The sequence below is a fragment of the Sus scrofa genome, chromosome 8 (assembly GCF_000003025.6).
Source record: "Sus scrofa isolate TJ Tabasco breed Duroc chromosome 8, Sscrofa11.1, whole genome shotgun sequence".
Classification (NCBI taxonomy): Eukaryota; Metazoa; Chordata; class Mammalia; order Artiodactyla; family Suidae; genus Sus; species Sus scrofa.
Window position 1 is genome coordinate 55,665,952 of NC_010450.4, and position 19,966 is coordinate 55,685,917.

The window sequence follows — 19,966 nt, forward strand, 5'->3', positions numbered from 1 at the left end:
AAGGCGGAGAATCTAAAGCTGGAGAATTTAATGCAGCAAAGGACAGTTTGATCCTTTTAGGAAGAGGTCTGACAAAAAATGCCAAGAGAAGCAACTTCTGCAGACTAAGTTCCCTGACACCACCATGAAAATCATGGAGGAGAAAGGATATTTGGCTGAACAGGTTTTTTTTTTTTTTTTTTTGGTCTTTTTAGGGCTGCACCCTCGGCATAGAGAGGTTCCCAGGCTAGGGGTCCAATCAGAGCTGTAGCTGCGGCCTACACCACAGCTCATGGCAACACCGGATCCTTAACCCACTAAGCAAGGCCAGGGATTGAACCTGCATCCTCCTGGATACTAGTTGAGTTCATTACTGCTGAGCCACAATGGGAACTCCTGAACAGATTTTTAATGTAGACAAAAATGCCCTACGGTGGGAAAAAAATGCCACAAAGCACATTTATTAGTAAGGAAGTGAAGTGAGTATCACGACTCCAGGGAGGAAGGGACGGGCTACCTCTGCTGTTTTGCTTTAGGATCAGCCTGCCCTTATGTGGAAAGCTGCTCATCCTGAGCCTTGAAGGGAGAGATTAACACCAGCTGCCAGTCTTTTAATTCACAGTTGCACACAAGAAGGCCTTCACAAGAGCCCTCCTCCTGGGTTCCACTGATGCTTTATCCCTGAAGCTGGCAAGTACCCGGCCAGTAAGGAACTACCTGGCAAAGTTCTTCTGATACTGAACAATGAAAAGCCTCTGGCTGCCCAGAACCTCAGGAGTTCAATGCTGCTGAACTCAAGGGGACAAACTGGTCTGATCCCACCAAATAGAACATCTCTAATTCAGCCTCTGTATGGGGATCATAGGACCTTCTAGGCTCATGACACGTGGAACTCAACAGGCAGGGTTGTCAAGGCCATGGAAGGAACCCCCAGCATGAAAATCTGTAAGCGTTATAGCACCGAAGAGGCCACCATTAGAGAGAAAGCTGTAAGAGCCATCAATCCTGAAATAAACTCCTGTTAGAGAAAACTGTCCAGATGCTCTGCAAGACCTCACAGGGTTTACGACAAAGCCCATCAAGGAAATCATGAAAAAGACTGTGGCTTCGGTGGAAAGAAAATGAAGATACAGGGATCTTGGAGAAATGTAAGAGCTAGAGGAAGTCACAGACGAGGACTGGATGGAACCAGTGCCAGACAAGGAGGAAGAGGACAAAGAAGAAGCAGCACTAGGAAACAAACCAACATTCGGCAGAAGTTCTGGTGATTCAAGACAGCTTTAGACTTCTTTTACAAGATGGGCCCTTCTATGCAACGGGCACTGAAACGAAAGCAAATGGCAAAAGGATTGTTATGGGACAGGATCATTTTTAGAGAAATGAAAAAGCAAGGAAGACAGATGTTGGGATGTATTTTTGTCACAGTGCACCCAGTAACTTCCACTGGTGCTCCTCAGCCTACTTGATGGGCATGAGCATGAGTAGCATGAGGCCCTTTGTGACAATCCGTTTCCACTTAACAGTGAATAATTATCACACCGTCTAGTTAATGAACTTCTGTGTTGGTGTGAAAATCTAATAACTATGGCAAGCAGCGTGTGAGACGTTTTTGTGTCACCCACTGTCGCCCTGCCTAAGCAGCATCATGGAGAAGATCTTGGGCAAGGCTGGCATTAAGGGGACAGCCCATCCTTATACAGGCATAACATAAGTGATATTTTTAAGTGGTCCATTCATCAGTATGCAGGCAATCATAACGGCTTCTTCCTTGTTATCAAGGCATGAATTGCTACACCTGTAAATATGAACTTCTTTCTCACATGATCTTTTCATTTTTGATGTCAGTGTTAGGGATATGTATAACACCTACAGTATTTTGTATTATTTAAGATTGCATTAACATATAGGTTCTAAGACAATTCATCTTGTAAAAAGACAATACAGTACTGTACTGTAAATGCAATTTCTCATATGATTTTAACAATATTTTCTTTTCTCTAGATTCCTTTGTTCTAAGAATGCAGTAAATAACACACATACATGTTAATCAGCTGTTTATGTTATTGGTAAGGTTCCCCATCAACAGGAGGCTGTTAGGAGTTAAGTTCTGGAGGAATAAAAAAATAGATGTGGGTATTGGACTGCGTGAAAGTCAGTGTCCTTAATGAGCTTTGTTCAAGGGTCAACCGTACATGTAAATACAAATTAATTTAAATCTCCTCCCTCACTTCCACATACTCCTTATCTTTATAATTAACATTTTTAATATGTAAATATACCTTGTGTGTTTTGAATGTTGGTATCAAACTCCCATCACTGGTCACAATACCAGCACTCTCCTGGCCCCTGTGAATATAAAAAGGTTTCAACTGTTAAGTTTACCCCATGGATAAGTTCTTAATGAATTTTTTGAAACGTACTCTTCTCAATAGCATCCATGAGCTCAGTGTGACAACACATTAAATGCACCTAGCACTAGTGCCATTTCCACTCACAACAATGATAATGCCAATGATTAGCAACAGCAGCAGATGAGACCATCTGAGTCCTAACTAATATGCCAGGCAGTGTCCTAAGCTTTTACACGAATGATTTAATTTATATGGCTTTCAAGACAATCTTTTTTTTTTTCCTTTTTTTTTTGGTCTTTTTTGTCTTTTTAGGGCTGCACCCACGGCACATGGAGGTTCCCAGGCTAGGGGTCGAATTGGAGCTGTAGCCGCCAACCTACACCACAGCTCCAGCAATGCCAGATCCTTAACCCACTGGGCAAGGACAGGGATCAAACCCGCAACTCATGGTTCCTAGTTGGATTCGTTTCTGCTGAGCCAAGACAGGAACTTCCTCAAAACAATCTTATGATGACCATTCCCATGTTATGGTTAAGGACAACACTAAAGAAACAGAAGTATCTTGTCCAATGTCACACAGAGAATGGTGGCACAGACGGGATTAGAATACAATCTGATATCATAACTTGTGCTCCCAACCTCTGTGTTCTGTGGCCTCTAAATAAGGTTGAGGATGTAGATATAAATAAAAATTCCCATATAAAAAGCAAGTAAAATGCTTAGTCGTGGGTACTGAAGTTATGAACATTATTTTGTTTTGTTTTGCTTTTTGCACTCTCCAAATTTTCTCTGACAAAATCTATCACTTTCGTCATCAGAAAATAAAGGCTGCTTCAAAAAACCCTAAGCTGATGGAGCACTCTGCATCTCATTTCCTGCGTTAGTATTTTTAGGTGACAATGCAAAGAAAGCCAGAAGCTAGGTTTCTAGCTGGTTGGGGAACACCTTCGTAAGACTCAGACGGTCAGCACTAATGTGGAGTGCAAACTCAAAAGATAAAATAAAAGTTCCAACCAGTCAGCAATTTTTCATAGTTCTGAACAAGTGCTATAAATACTAGATATTTATTAATAAATTTCTGTTCCAAAGAACATGGGTAAAAATAAAAAGTAAATCTTTACCATAAACATACATAGACATTAATAATTAATACATAGATTTGTTAAAAAGAATCTTTTCTAAATTATGTACTACAATTATTTATGCATATATATATATTTTTTCTTTTTTGGCCTTGCTGCAGCATACAGAGTTCCCAGGCCAGGGATCAGATCTGAGCTGCAGTTGCAGCCTATGCCACAACTGCAGCAATGCTGGGATCCTTAACCCACTGTGCTGGGCTGGAGATGGAACCCTCATCCCAGTGCTCTCAAGACACCACTGCTCCCACTGCGCCACAGCAGGCATTTTAATGACAAGAAAAACTATTACTCAATGTACTTATAAAGTAAAAAATCTAAAAAGTTAAAATTGAAGTGATTTTGCTAAAATGCATTAAATACTATGAAAGGAGTTCCTGCTGTGGTAAAGCAGGTTAAGGATCTGGTGTAGGTTGCAGCTGCGGCTCTGATGCCATCCTGGGAGCATCTGAAGCCTGGGAGCTTCTCTGCCATGGGTGCAGCAAAAACCAAAACCAAATAAAACAAAAAACCATGAACGATTACGCTGAAAACAGACATGCATGATACTATACATCCTATACGACTAAATAACCTGTGACTTTAGGATTTATTTATTTAGAGAAAGGATGTGTCCTTTAGTTAACTGATGTTAGAAGATTAAGTGATTTATATTGTGGGAAAAAACTAATGTTGGCCATAAACCTTACTTAGGGCAGAAAGAATCTCTGCCAATCATTTCCAAAAAGAAAAGACCATATAGTAAAGTAGAAACTAACTCAGAAAAGGTTTTCCTTCCCTTCTGTATTAATGGTAATATTTCCTTTAAAGCAGAAATGAGTAACATTAGGAATCATTTAGGTCCAGGCCTCTTAAATCACAAAGCCCCTGCTCATTTGGCACTTTCTCAAGTTACCCCTGCTCAGGCAGCTTGAACCAGTTAAACTAGATTCTTCTAGCTCTCCAGAGCTTAGTGACCACCAGCCTGCTGGCTTCCTAGGAAACAAAACCCTGGCTAGAAGTAGTGAATCATTTCCAGGTCCCTTTCAACATGGAGAGTGGAGCAGGGAAGCACTGGACAGAGGAAGAGACAAAGCTTTGCTAAGTGTCTGGGGAGAAAAAAAATATATGCAAACAACTTTACGGAACCCTGAGAAATAAAGGAATATTTATCTACATTGCCAAAAGGCTGAAAGCACTAAGAGTCCAGAGACTGGAAACAGTGCCAGGCAAAGTACAAAAATCTCAAATACGAATACAGAACAGCTCAACATGCCCACAGCTCTGGAGACAGGTCCAAAACTCTTAAGTTCTTCCATGATTTGGATACAGTCCTGCAGGGTGAACCTGCCACACAATTAACAGAGGAAGATGCAAATGGCAAGTACCTGGCAATGGTGAGCCAAGGCATAGTCCCAGAGGCCACCAAAGGTAAAGAGAACAAGTATCCTCCTTTGCTTCTACCTAACAAACGGTAAGAGAACCAGACTTCTGGGTCCAGATGATAAACACAAGCTGAAATATCATGGTTGAGAAAAACAACTGACCTGTTATGTATATGCTATTTTGCACAAGGGTAAACATTAATTTTTAAAAGTTTAAACACTACCATTTAAAAAAATCTGTCAATATAGAATAAACACATTAACATGACACTTAACTGCTACTGTCAACTGCTCCTGATACAGTTTTTAGAAAATGCGTTGGGTTCTGAAAATACTGAGTTTTAATTTGATAAGAGTAGCGGAAAAAATGCATATATTGCTCAACTGTTGTTTTCTTAGAACGCCAAATTAGACAGAACTTTCTGCTCTCTATCAATGTTCCCATTTTCCTAAATTTATAGATAAAAGCACTAAAATATTAACTGATAAAAAATTTCATTACTTGTTTGCAAAAACAGCTCTATTTTAATAGTAAGAGAAACAAACAGATTTGACAAATAATTTATGATTAAATGATTTCAATATAGGCATACCTCAAGGATATTGTGGGTTTGGTTCTAGACCTCAGCAATAAAGCAAATATAGCAATAAAAGGAGTCACACAAAGTTTTTAGTTTCCTAGTGCATATAGAAATTATGCTTACAGGAGTTCCCATCATGGCTCAGCAGTAATGAACCTGACTAATTTCTGTGAGGATTTGGGTTCCATCCCTGGCCTCACTCACTAGGCTAAGGATCCTGTGTTGCTGTGGCTGTGGTATAGGCTGGCAGCTGCAGCTCCAATTTGACCCCTAGCCTGGGAACCTCCATATGCCACGGGTGCGGCCCTAAAAAGGACAAAAAATAAAAATAAAAAAGTTATGTTTACACTACACGGTAGTCTGTTGACTATGCAGTGACATTATGTCTTAAAAAAAAAAACAATGTATAGAATGCGTCATTGCTAAAAAAAATGCTGTCATCTGAGCTTTCACTGAGTTGTAATTCTAACACCACTGACCACAGATCAACAAAACACACTGAAATAGTTTGAAATGTCTCAAGAATTACCAAAATGTGACAGAGATCCAAAGTGAGCAAAGCTGTTGGAAAAATGGTGCCGACAGGCTTGCCTGACAGAGTTGCCACAAAACTTTAGTTTGTAAAAAAAACACATTATCTGCAAAGCAATATTATGCTTTTTTTTCTTTTTTCTTTTTTTTTGGCTTTTTAGGGCCACACCCAAGGCATATAGGGGTTCCCAGGCTAGAGGTTGAATCACGCTGTAGCTGCTGGCCTACATCACAGCTCATGGCAATGCTGGATCCTTAAACCACTGAGCGGGAGCCAGGGATTGAACCTGTGTCCTCATGGATACTAGTCAGATTTGTTTCCACTGAGCCACATTGGGAACTCCTGCAAAGTGACATTATTAAAACAAGGTTCTTGACCTACTGTGTTGTTAATGCCAACACTATACAGAATTTGCTCACTGTCTGTGGAAGCCAAATGCATCATGAGGCAAACTGGAAAAATCAATGGCAGTAAGGAGATTTCTCTCACAGCCAAAATCTTACAATTGCTTTTTTGTGTGTGTGTGTCTTTTGGCCTTCTCTAGGGCCGCTCCCACAGCATATGGAGGTTCCCAGGCAAGGGGTCTAATTGGAGCTGTAGCCACCGGCCTACACCACAGCTCACGGCAACGTGGGATCCTTACCCCACTGAGCAAGGCCAGGGATCGAACCTGCAACCTCACCATTCCTAGTCAGATTTGTTAACCACTGAGCCATGACGAGAACTCCTACAATTGCTATTTTTAAAGGCAGAGTTTTCCAATCCCAAATCTGTGATACCTACTGTCTGTGTACCCCATGCTCCAGGCACTCAGTGAATGCCCTCACTGATGTACCTCAGAGAGGAGAGAACTGGGAATAAGTGCAACCAAGAGAATTGGCCTGTGGTCTAAGAAAGGTACCCGATGAGAAGGGGGTCAGAGGTCACAGAGAGTACAGGTGGGTCGACCTGGGTTGTCTGAACTTCAAGTTTAAAGCTCGATCAGGAAATCCTTTAGTAAAAAATCCACCCACTCACTCCCTTTGCATGTCTGACACTATACCAAATTCTGAGAGAGCTTTGCAGTTGCTGCTAAGTTAAACCGTAATTCCATTGTTTCATTCAATTAATCACTCAGCACTCTTCACCATCTAAATGCTTTAAATAGTGATTAACAATGAATGACTCACTTGACTTCAGCAGAGGCTGGTATCACGAAGAGGTGGTGACGTTAAGTAGCTACAGTGCCCAACGGGAACCCTCTGGCCCTGTCAGCTGCTCCATGGCTACAAACCCCGTTCGTGAGCAGAGGGCCCGTGATACGACTTAACTGTGTTTGGGCAGGTACCTCAAACTTCCAGTTCTAATATCAAACTTTCACCTTCCCAATCAAAACTGATCCTCCTATAAATTTATCATTTATTTCCAGCCACTTAAACAGAAATGTTTGAGATATCCTTGATTTTGTCAGTCACTAAGTCATTTAAAAAAATCTGCTGACATGATTCATCTCTGCCCCATTCTTACTCCCACCACCCAGGACTCCCACGTCTACCTCACGGACTGTGAAGATAACCTCTTAACTGGCCTCCCTTCTCACATATCCTGCACAAGGCCACTGGCTGGTTGTTTGTTTTTTAGTAAAATAACAGAAACATTAGCATTTTGTTTACATTAAAAATAATTAAATTATACCACAATTAATCATAATTTAGGGTTAAATGCCACTTAAATATGGCATAATATTTACCTGAGTGCATATATCGGAGCTTAGGTCTTAGCCCCTTATATAACAGGTGCTACAGTCAGTTATCTTCTGTCCATACTTAACATTATTACATTAGGACAGACTACAGTAAGTTCAATATCTGGGAGTTCCCTTGTGGCACAGTGGGTTAAGGACCTGGTGTTGTCACTGTAGCGGCACAGGTCACGGCTGTGGTGTGGGAATTTCCCCATGGTCAAAACAAACAAACAAACAAACAAACAAACAGTTCAATTTCTGGTCAAGGGGGATATGATTACTTTGAAACATTGCTAAAATAACTGCTTTCCAAAAGAACTGTACTTCACTAACGATGAGTGAACCCTGATATGCAAGATTACAAGGTGAGGGTGAAGAGACTTTGCTCCTTTAAAAATGGACTATGCTAATATAATAAATAAATCATGCAGACAATGATGCATGCAATCAATAATTTTTTTCCTTTGCACTTAATTACTAGTGTTGTGGAACACTTCCTATACATTTATTCTACTTTACAAATTGTGCATGTCAATGGAGGTCTCAGAAAGTTTCTACGACCTCTCTGGCCTTCCAATCTTGGCCTTTTCCTTTTGATCCACAGAGGTCAGAAATTTTGACATAATCAAATAGTCTCTTTTCTAAGCCTGAGAAAGCCCTCTTATCTCCAGGCATGATTCATTTATAATGTCTTCTGGTTTTCTTGTGGTGGAACCAGCAAGCCTTTTATTGGTATAAGGTAAAGTGAAGGGAGAGAAAGGACTGTGCCTTTTCCACTGCTGGCATCAACCTCTCCACGTGCTTAGTAAGGACAGAGGATCTGGGCCCTCTGTGAGGTAGCAGGTGGCCTGACTGAGAGTTGGCAAAGGACCTAAATACAAACTCAAAGAGGCTTCAGGTTCTGGAAACTTTATCATCTTAAGTTTCAGAATACCTCTGGCGCTGCCGCCGCCGCCACCGAATCACAGTCCTGCAGTGGCCAAGTTTCCCCTCTATTTCCCTCCCCTGTCTTTATACAAACACATCAGGAGTAATGATTTCAGAGTTTCAGTTTAAAATCTCCAGAGTGGAATTTCCGTTGTAGCACAGCGAAAACGAATCTGACTGGGAACCATGAAGTTGCGGGTTCAATCCCTGGCCTCGCTCAGTGGGTTAAGGATCTGGTGTTGCCATGAGCTGTAGTGTAGGTCACAGATGTGACTAAGATACCATGCTGCTGTGGCTGTGGTGTAGGTCGGCAGCTGTAGCTACAATTTGACCCTAGCCTGGGAACCTCCATATGCTGCAGGTGTAGCCCTAAAAAAATAAATAAAATAAAATCTTCAGAGTATGGGGCTCCTGCATCAATTTTGGGATTCATGCCAGGAATGATTTAAAAAAAAAAAAATCCCTTGAAGAAGTTGGGGAGAGAGCCCCCTCCCCTCACATTCAGCTCCAGGAGGACCATTTCAACAACAAACAAAAAGCGGGTCCTAAAGCGGGTAATACAGCAGCCTTAACTTTCCGTATTGGTCTCATAAACTTCTGGGGTTAAATGACCTGGGCATATCAGTATCCTTCATTCTTCTCTCTAAAGAGAATTCTTACATAACTTTAGGTTTTTATTTTCCATATTTCCAACTAAATCCAAAACATTCCCTAACTGTAATTTAGCCTCAAATACTTTTTATTTTTATTTATTTTTTTGTCTTTTTGCCTTTTCTAGAGCCACTCCTGTGGCATATGGAGGTTCCCAGGCTAGGGATCTAATCAGAGTTGTAGCCACCAGCCTACGCCAGAGCCACAGCAACGCTGGGATCCGGGCTAAGTCTGCAACCTACACCACAGCTCACGGCAATGCCAGATCCTCAACCCACTGAACAAGGCCAGGGATCGAACACGAAACCTCATGTTTCCTAGTTAGATTCGTTAACCACCGTGCCACGATGGGAACTCCCAAATACTTTTTTTTGTTTGTTTTTTTTTAAAGTCTAAGACAATCCTCAATTGATATTACCCATTCATGGATAACCATGAATTAATTATACATATCATGATGTTTATATACAAAGTTTCCCACTGGACCATTATTTCTTTCATTAGGGCAGTTACTCTCAAAGCACTGTGAACTACATACTACGGAGTGTTTCCATAAAGAAAAAGATTAATTTAGGAATAGCAAAGTTTTAAATCTTGGTTGGAACCTTGAAATCCCTGCAGCACACTAAAAACATAGTTTCATAGTCACTGGTGTATAAACACACAAATCACGAAGGCTTATGTAAGCAGAATAATATACATGGAATCCATAGATTTTGTATGTCCAAGGTAAGTTACATTTTGTGTTTGGACTATATCTTCTTTTAAAAATGTCTACCCAAATATATTGGTGCAGAAAAGCATTTTGAAATGATAAACTTACAGTTATACATTGAATTTATAAATAAAAAATTATTTACGACCAAAAGTATGTTACTGTATATGCTGTTGATAGTCTTCCTATCATCTTCCCCAGCTTTTTCAGACGGTTTAGGATATCTAACCAACCTTAGCTGAGTGAGTAGTTCTGAGATGTGATTATTCTTTAAAGTTTAATATTTTATAAATCCTAAAGCAGTTGATACTATATGTAAATATTTATTAAGACATATAGCATTTAAATTCTAATCTGTGCCCCTCTTTTGATTAGCAACTCTTAAGTCTCCAGAAATACTTATTATTTCTACATACCTCTGGAACATGGGTGATTTAACTACTTCCTGGCTGTTTGTCTTTGGATAGATACTTTCAGACATTCCTGCCTCCTTGCTTCTTTTAGATCTGTCTGAAATCACTCTGTCCTTTTTGTAGTGCTTTACAAACACTATATATATTTTGATATGTTGCAATTTACATTTGTTTACTGCTGAGATCATTCAGCAAACTTAATTAAAAATAGCTTGCATCTATTGGGCATTACATGAAAGAACACTGCTGATTTTGGTGAAGTTACAAAGTTAAATAAGACAGTCATTACTGATAAGCATACAGTCTATTAACCAAAATAGATAACTAAGTATTAACTGTAGATAAAGTACATATTATAAGTGCCAAACTGAGGCAAAAAATGTATTTACTTGAATATAGATGGCTTAGACATATTTACATGCTGTCATTATAAAAATATCTAAGGAGGTTTTTCCACACATAGCCAGAAACATGGAAAAGATCATCCAAAACTACACTGACCCCCATAAAAACTGATCAATGAGATTATTTGATTCTAATATAATTTATCAACAGCCAATATAATGTCAAGTTGAAACTTGGCAAAAAAAAAAAAGTTTCCATCTCAGGCCTTCTGGGAAATGCATTCCTTTTTATCCAATCTAAAACAATACATCTATGTCACTGAAAAAGTTAATATATTCATATTTAATATTTAAAAAGATATTGGTAACATTATGATAATATGAACAGCAAACTGCTAACTGAATTTTCTAGAGAATATAAAATGATTCAAAGTGAAAGAAATTACATTGTAGTTTAAAATGCAGAGGTAAAATCTGTTTTTCAAAAACAGAATGGTGTAAGTAACAGGATATCATGAAAATAAGGCAGTGCTTAAGGCATAGACAATGTAATATCAATATAAAATAATATTGTAGGTAATGAAATCTAGACACAGGACCCATGGTACACTGTATCAGTGAAGACAGGATTAGGGATGGCAACTCTATAAAGATGAAAACCACACTATTGAATTTATATTCAATACGATTCCACTTTTGGTTTTTCGCTTGTTTATTTTGTTGTAAATAACTAAAAAAGAAACACATTCAATTGTAATCTGGTATAGACTCCAGCAGGACAGATACGAATTGGTTGTTTTCTGTTATAAAATATTTCACAAATTAAAGGAATGCTCAATTATATCATTTTAATTGTATGTATATGAAAAACCATGAATACATATGTATGAAAATATTTGTAAGGAACGAAACATTAATTTAGTTGTTACTGATGCTATTACTTCTTTTTTTTTTAATTACTCAAATGAATTTATCACATCTGTAGTTGTATAATGATCATAACAATCTAACTTCACAGATTGGGAACTCCCAAATACTTTTTAAACTTGATTAAAAATTTGACAATTGTTACTGAGTTTTAAACTTATCTAAGTGTGCCATTTGAAAATACTTTTATTTTTCTCTAGTGATATAAGAATCCCCAGTATGATCTTCTTTTTTTTTTTTTTTGTCTTTTTTTTTGCTATTTCTTAGGCCGCTCCCACGGCATATGGAGATTCCCAGGCTAGGGGTCTAATCGAAGCCATAGCCACCGGCCTACGCCAGAGCCACAGCAACACGGGATCCGAGCCACGTCTGCAACCTACACCACAGCTCACGGCAACGCCGGATCCTTAACCCACTGAGCAAGGCCAGGGATCGAACCCGCAACCTCGTGGTTCCCAGTCGGATTCGTTAACCACTGCGCCACGACGGGAACTCCCCCAGTATGATCTTTAAGATGATAAATGACATGCCTTTTCTTATGCTTTAATGGAATACCTCGTAATTATGGTGAACAGTGATTTTAAATGAATGTTTATGCCATGAAAATCATACCTAACATTTGTCTCCTAATGTAAAATACAATGCTTTTTTTTTTCTTTTTTTCCTTTCTAGGGCTGCACCTGTGAAATATGGAGATTCCCAGGCTAGAAGGTTGAATCGGAGCTGCAGCCTCTGGCCTACACCACAGCCACAGCCATGCCAGATCAGATACACATATGTTACCTATACCGCTGCTCATGGCAATGCCAGATCCTTAACCCAATGGGCAAAGCCAGGGATCAAACCCATATCCTCATGGATATTAGTTGGGTTCTCAACCTGCTGAACCACAACAGGAACTCCTATAATGATTTCTGTTACCCAGTAAAACAAAATTAGAAAAACATATATGAAATTTATAGAAGGAGATCAGGGAAGAATGTCTTCATTTTTCTTTTAAATGTCTTCCTGATTCTTTTAAATGATATATTCCTTGGCCCATTTAAGTAAAACAAATTAATTTCTGGAAAGTTTAATATTTATCAATCAACTAATTACGTAAGAAGATACATAGAGACTCTTAGCTATTTGACTATATGTGCCAATAAAACAAGACTTTCTGATTATCTCATTGCAGGAGTTCTCCTTCACATTACCAGTATTACTTAAAGTGCCACTACTTTCTTTTTTTTTTTTTTTCCTCTTTTTTGTCTTTTTAGGTCCGCACCCACAGCACATGGAGGTTCCCAGACTAGGGCTCTAATTAGAGCTACAGCTGCCGGCCTACACCACAGTCACAGCAACTTGGGATCCGAGCCACATCTGTGACCTACGCCACTGCTCACGGCAATGCCAGATCCTTAACCCACTGACTGAGGCCAGGGATGGAATCCACATTCTCATGGATACTTGTCAGATTTGTTTCCACTGAGCTACAATAAACGGGAACTCCTAAAGTGTCTACTGTGTTGAAGCACATAAATACAAAAATAAAGAAAATACTTCATTTATAAATGTAATTCAGGGAGCCCGCAGTGGCTCCATAGGTAAGGATCCAGGGTTCTCACTGCTGTGCCTCAGGTCACTGCTGTGATATGGGTTTGATCTCTGGCCTCGGAACTTTGCATGTCCCAGGTGTGGCCCCCCGCAAAAAAAAATGTAATTTAATTTGAAAACTAACTAAAACCATCTCTAGAAACTTATAAACTTGACAAACAATTCTAGTGGAAGTTCAAAATGTCAATGGTATGGGAGAAATTAGATTACCCTTTAGATACACAAACATTTAAACTATATTATACCACTTGATTATGAAAAGTATCTATCTTAAATTAAATTGATAATCCTTCATGGATATGATCAAATTCAGCTCAAACTATTAGCATGATCAGTTACTTTTACCAATTTTAACTTTCCTTGGTACTTATTTCTAAAAGGAATTCTCTTTTCAGGCAAAATGACAGTCACATCAGTGGACAAGGAAGACATCCCAGGAAATGCTTTCTTTTGGCTTCTCACGTCAGACCACTGGAGCTAGGTAGGCAGAGAAAGGTGGGCCACCAACATTCTGAAACTGACCCAATTTCCAACTGGAAAGTAAGACTAGTTTCAAATCTGAAAAAATGGATGATTTTTTCCTGATAGAAAACACTTAGGATGCATTTATGTTTCCCTCTTTTTTTTTTTAACCAACCTATACTAAAAAAAATCATTTCTAAAACAAATGATTTCTTTAACAAAATGTAAATTGCCTGGAAGCATTAGCCCTCAAATTTCCAATCTTTATTCTTTAAACATAGTAAGGAACCTAATGGCCAAAATTACACATCATAGGTGTTTAATATTTAATGAGTATATGACCTCAGCATTCCTGTGTTCTAAGAAAAACAGAATTTTGGAGTTTCCATCGTGGCGCAGTGGTTAACGAATCCGACTAGGAACCACGAGGTTGCGGGTTTGATCCCTGGCCTTGCTCAGTGGGTTAAGGATCCGGCATTGCCGTGAGCTGTGGTGTAGGTCGCAGACGCGGCTCAGATACGGTGTTGCTGTGGCTCTGGCGTAGGCCGGTGGCTACAGCTCTGATTAGACTCCTAGCCTGGGACCCTCCATATGCTGCGGGAAAAAGACAAAAATAAATAAATAAATAAATAAATTTTAAAAATAAAAGAAAAACAGAATTTTATTTTTTTGCCTTTTTTTAGGGCCGCACCCGTGACCTATGGAGGTTCCCAGTCTAGCGGTCAAATCGGAGCTACAGCTGTCAGCCTATGACACAGCCACAGCAATGTGGGATCCAAGCCGTGTCTGCGACCTGCCCCACAGCTCACAACATCACCAGATCCTTTACCCACTGAGTGAGGCCAGGGATCAAACCTGCAACCTCATGGTTCCTAGTTGGATTCTTTTCTGCTGCGCCACAACGGAAACTCCAAAAAACAGAATTTTACATTGGAAAGGTAATACTATCAAATCCATAAGGAGGTCAAGGATGATTTTTTTTTTCTTTTTAAGGCCACACCTGTGGCATATGGAAGTTCCTGGGCTAGGGGTTGAATCCGAGCTGTAGGCCTACACCACCACCAGATGCGAGGTGTATCTGAGACTGAGCTGCAGCTTGCAGCAAGGCCGGATCCTTAACCTACTGAGTGAGGCCAGGGATCAAATCCGCATCCTCAAGGATACTAGTCCGGTTCTTAACCCACTGAACCACAACAGGAACTCCAAGGATAATTATATTCACCCAAAAAGTCAACAAAAATCCATTTCTTGCTTTTAAGTTCTTACTGAAGGTTAATCCAAGTAGGAAAAATACTGAAAAGCATCTCAAAACAAAGACATTAACTATACCACAAAATAAAAACAACTGCCTACCTCAGGTAAATACTATAGTGGCTTTTTAATAACTTATATTACAGATGCTGAGGTCCAAACTACCTTTTTATAAAACAGAATCCTGAGAAATGCAAGATAATATGGTTGTTAAATAATGAATATAATGTCAAGTAAATGCCATTACCATAAAACGAGTGGCAAAACTGTACCAGAGATCTAGCACAAAGGCACTAAGCTATATTAAAGGATTTATAACTAAGTGGAGACATCCTGCCTTAAGCCTTATGAAGCCTATTTCCTTGAATATAATACTTTGCCTAAAATGGCATGCGGTCTTTAACCAATGGGGGATCTTTTATTTTCACAAAGAATAATAAGTACCAATTACTAATGTGCCTCTTCCAAGCTCCTCATTCATGAAATAGCCTGGTTCTCAACCCCAAACTGCACAAGAGAACCACAACTGGATGAGGGGCATGGCAGAGGTTCAGAAGAGCTCTCCAAGATTCTGATCCATAGCAAACGGAAAGCATTAGACAAAGAAAAGAACATACAAAATCACACATTCAGCTTACACTACAGACTGACATACAGCTCACATACTAAAGGAGTGGGATGGAACAGAAAGAAATGCTAGAGAAGAAAGATGATCAAAATGTAATTAATTAGGAGTTCCTGTTGTGGCACAGTGGAAACTAATTAGACTAGGAACCACGATGTTGCGGGTTCCATCCCTGGCCTTGCTCAGTGGGTAAAGGATCTGGCGTTGACGTGAGCTGTGGTGTAGGTCGCAGATGAGGCTCAGATGCCATGTTGCTGTGGCTGTGGCATAGGCCAGCAGCAACAGTTACGATTAGACCCTAGCCTGGGAACCTCCATATGCCGCAGGTAGGGCCCTAAAAAGAGAAAAAAAAAGTAACTAATTAAAAACACACCTTTAGGGAGTTCTCTTGTGGCTACAGCAGGTTAAGAATCCCGTGTCATCACACCAGCTACTGTGGCATGGGTTCAATCCCTGGCCTGGGAACTTCCATATGCCTTGGACGCAGCCAAAACAAAACAAAACAACAAACCAAACCCACTTCTGCCCCCACAACTTTAATAAAGCCAATGACTATCCTGATAGGGAACAGATCAGGTTCTGTACTTTCATTTCCCAGCTAGTTTAAGAGAAAAGCTATGATTTGTATTCCATCTCCTATGGAGAAAATTACTTTCTTTACTAATGTCACATCCAAATATTTATCTTGTCTGACATATGTAACTCATATACATCTCTTTCCTTCATCACCCAACAGAGGTAATTCTACATCAATAATGGAAAGCCCCTAATAATCCAACGTTCATTCTACCTGTAGCAAATGAAGAAGGCAAACACTGCACTGAGCCAGAAGTCACGGCTCTGACAGGCATCTGGTCTGATAAAGACATACGACGAGTGGAGGGAACAGTGAGGAATCAAAGGGTATTTGAACACACTGCTGCCAAGCTTTGGAAACTTGGAATAGACAGGGACTGGAAGCACTGCAGAATGAAGCACAAAACTTAAAACATGAATAGAAGATGCTCTGAACAGTTCAAGATTGAGGCATGACTAAGAGCATGCAATTTTTTACTGCGTTGCATGCTATTCTGGGACACAATAAAACAGAAAAGTACAAGAATCCCAAGACGGAGAGCAGGCCACAGAGTGAGCCAGAGAAGGGAAGAGGACCTGAGAGGCAGAAGGGCCAAAAAAAGCCATTGTAACATCACGCCACCACAGGGGACAAAGCCAGTAACATGCACACTGGCTAAGGTAAATAGGTTTCATTAAATGCTGCTCAACAAGCTAACTGCTCACTTTATCATGAAACAGATTTCACAGATATTTGATCAGAATATAGAGAACAGTATAAAGGGATACAGAAGGAAGTAAAATTGGATTTCCAGAAGTTTAAGGACTGATTTTGGGACTTCCTATTGTGATTCAGCAGGTTAAGAACCCAACTAGAACCCATGAGGATGTGGGTTTGACCCCAGCCCTGTTCAGTGGGTTAAGGAACTGGCGTTGCCATGAGCTGTGGTGTAAGTCACAGATGTGGCTGAGATCCCGTGTGGCAGTGGCTGTGGTGTAGGCCAGAAGCTACAGCTCCAACTTGACCCCTAGCCTGGGAACTTCCATATGCCACAGATTTTAATAAAGCAAAAACTCAACTCTATATGGCAAAAGTTACTAAAGGATGTTTTCATACCAACTGTAGTAAAACTGCAAGTTTTACAGAAAAAGGGCATAGAAAAATCTAGAAAAATACAAACCCCATGAGAATGTAAGGTAAGCTCCTCTGGGACACACAGTAAAGCTCTTTAACCCACAGAACTGAGCACAAAGACAGGGCGGCGTGGAGTGAACTGCACGAGCCCCAGACCAGGAATCAGGAAATCCAGTTCCAATGCGGGCTTGTGGAACCGAGAACTCAGCAGTGTCCCCTGTAGATCTGATTCTGTGACACGGGGACTAGCCAGGATGCACGCAAATGCCCCTCTACCACCCGTGTTTCTAGATCCTAACATCCATCTTCAAAGCCACAGTCCTAATTCTCACAGGGAGTGTTACTCAGGGGGAAGAGAAGGAAATGACAGGCTTGGGACATGGCAGGGAGAGGTCCGAAAACACCTCATGTGGACAAGACAGACACGGGCCTGCTGGAGTACTGCATAGCACAATGACAACGTGGCCAGAGATCCGTGCTGTCACTTCAGCGGCTGGGGTCTCTGCTGTGGTGTGGCTTCAGTCCCTGGCCTGGGTGCTTCTACATGCCATGGGTGTGCCCTCCCCCCAAAAAGTAAACTTAAAATATAAAACAACCAGGGATAAGGTAGCCCAACACCAGAGATGGGATGACATTTATACGGTACTTGCTGGAGGTGCAGCTGAAGATGTCACTCTATGAGGTAGTTCTATGACAGAAGACCTTGTGAGAGACCTGTAATACCAGGTAGCTATGGCGACCCAAGACTGAAAGATGTTTAAGTGTAACAACCACAGCTTTTAATATCAGGTTCACTCTAAAGGGGAAAATAATATAGTAGAGCTTAAAACACAATTCGGAAAGTGAATAAAAAACAAGCCACCATATACCTCACTCAGTTCACAACATACAGTCCCTGCTGGAGCTGAGCTGAAGGTGACTTGGTCAGTATTATGTCAGAAGACCTAGGACAGACAGAAGACAAAGCCCTGGCACAGATAAAACGATACTCTTCGTTTTGTGTGAGTGACAAAGTACATAAGATGTTACTATAAGATGCTGCTACATACTGAATTGTCACCCCAAAATTCATGTGTTGAGCCCTAACTCCCACTGATATGACATTTGGAGAAAGGGCCTTTGAATGCATAGGGTCTACCACTGAGCTACACCACCAGCCCTGGAGAAGGGGCCTCTGGAAGATAATTAGGTTTAGATGAAGTCATAAGAATTAGGCCTTCGTGATGGTTTTTTTTTTTTTTTTTTTTTTTGTCTTTTTAAGGGGCCCCGCCCTCAGCATATGGAAGTTTCTAGGCTAGGGGTTGAATCAGAGCGGTAGCCACTAGCCTGCACCACAGCCACAGCAATGTGGGATCTGGGCCATATGTCTGCAAACTACACCACAGCTCACAGCAACGCCGGATCCTTAACCCACTGAGCGAGGCGAGGGATCGAACCTGTGTCCTCATGGTTCTAGTCAGATTCTATTCTGCTGTGCCACAATGGGAACTCCAATGATGGTTTTATAATTACATATTAAATAGTTTATATCATAGCCACAAAACCTAACATGTTCTTATAAGATGTTAGAAGAACATGTATAAGAATGTTACCACATTATGAAGTACTGCTGGATAATACATTTCCAAAATACGGAAATGGAAGGCTGACACTATTACTGACAGTAAAGTTCCCTATGGCTATGCCATTGTTCTCAAAGTGTAGCAGCATCAAAATCAGCTGGAGATTTATTCAAAATGCAAGTTCTTGGGCCCCATTCAGAATCAGAAATCTGCAAAGTCCTTCTGGTGATTCAATCCATGTTCCAGTCTGAGGATTACTGCCCTTTGGTTTAGGGTGCTGAGGGGATGGACAGTGTTTGCTCTTTGATGGTTAGCCTTTGACACAAACTGAAACTGATCACCAGGCCCCCAAGCAGAAGCCTAGCCATCACAGGCCTGGTACTCAGTATTTCAGACCAAAGCTTCAAGTATAAAGACCAATGCTGATTAAAAAACCAGGGAGGAGTTCCCGTCGTGGAACAGCAGAAACAAATCCAACTAGGAATCATGAGGTTGTGGGTTTGATCCCTGGCCTTGTTCAGTGGGTTAAGGATCTGGCATTGCGGTGAGCTGTGGTAGAGGTCGCAGATGTGGCTTGGATCCGGTGTTGCTGTAGCTGTGGTTTGGCCAGCAGCTGCAGCTCTGATTTGACCCCTAGCCTGATATGGTCAGGTGTGGCCTTAAAAAGACTAGATAATAAACAAGATAAAAAAATTTCCATGAAAAAATTTAAAAACTTTAGTTTTCAGAAGATTTTAGCTTGTTAGTTCTCTGGAAAGCTCAGTTAAGAACAACATCACAAGATTGTTTTTTCACAAAACATTAAGGCAGATGCAAACTTAACATTAAGTCAGATGACAGGTTTTAAAAAACTTATGTAGGTAAGATTTTTAGGCACACCTGTAGTACATACCTCTCAATGCCCAAACTGCCACTCTACTATTGGGAGGCTGCTGTTCTGCTGAGATTAAAGACATGGATATTTATCTTTAGAAAAAAATTCTCATCAATAGATTGCAGGCCCCTCACTTTGTTTTTATACATTCTACTGGCAAGTATCCTAACGGGAGCTGCTATTGCTCCATTCGTTAATGGTGACACTTGGTCAGATCCCCCGATGTTGGGAATCTTTCCAATCTTAAGCACACTATGAGC

General features: G+C 40.4%; 1 protein-coding gene across 1 annotated transcript in view; it reads right to left on the reverse strand.

The window, feature by feature from the left end:
- Window positions 1–19,966, reverse strand: part of PPAT (phosphoribosyl pyrophosphate amidotransferase) — a 48,884-nt gene that overhangs the window by 13,758 nt on the left and 15,160 nt on the right. Inside the window, exon 2 of the mRNA XM_003482396.4 lies at window positions 2,259–2,325. Within this exon, the coding sequence (XP_003482444.1) occupies window positions 2,259–2,325 (67 nt within the window). The remainder of the gene's footprint in view (window positions 1–2,258; window positions 2,326–19,966) is intronic.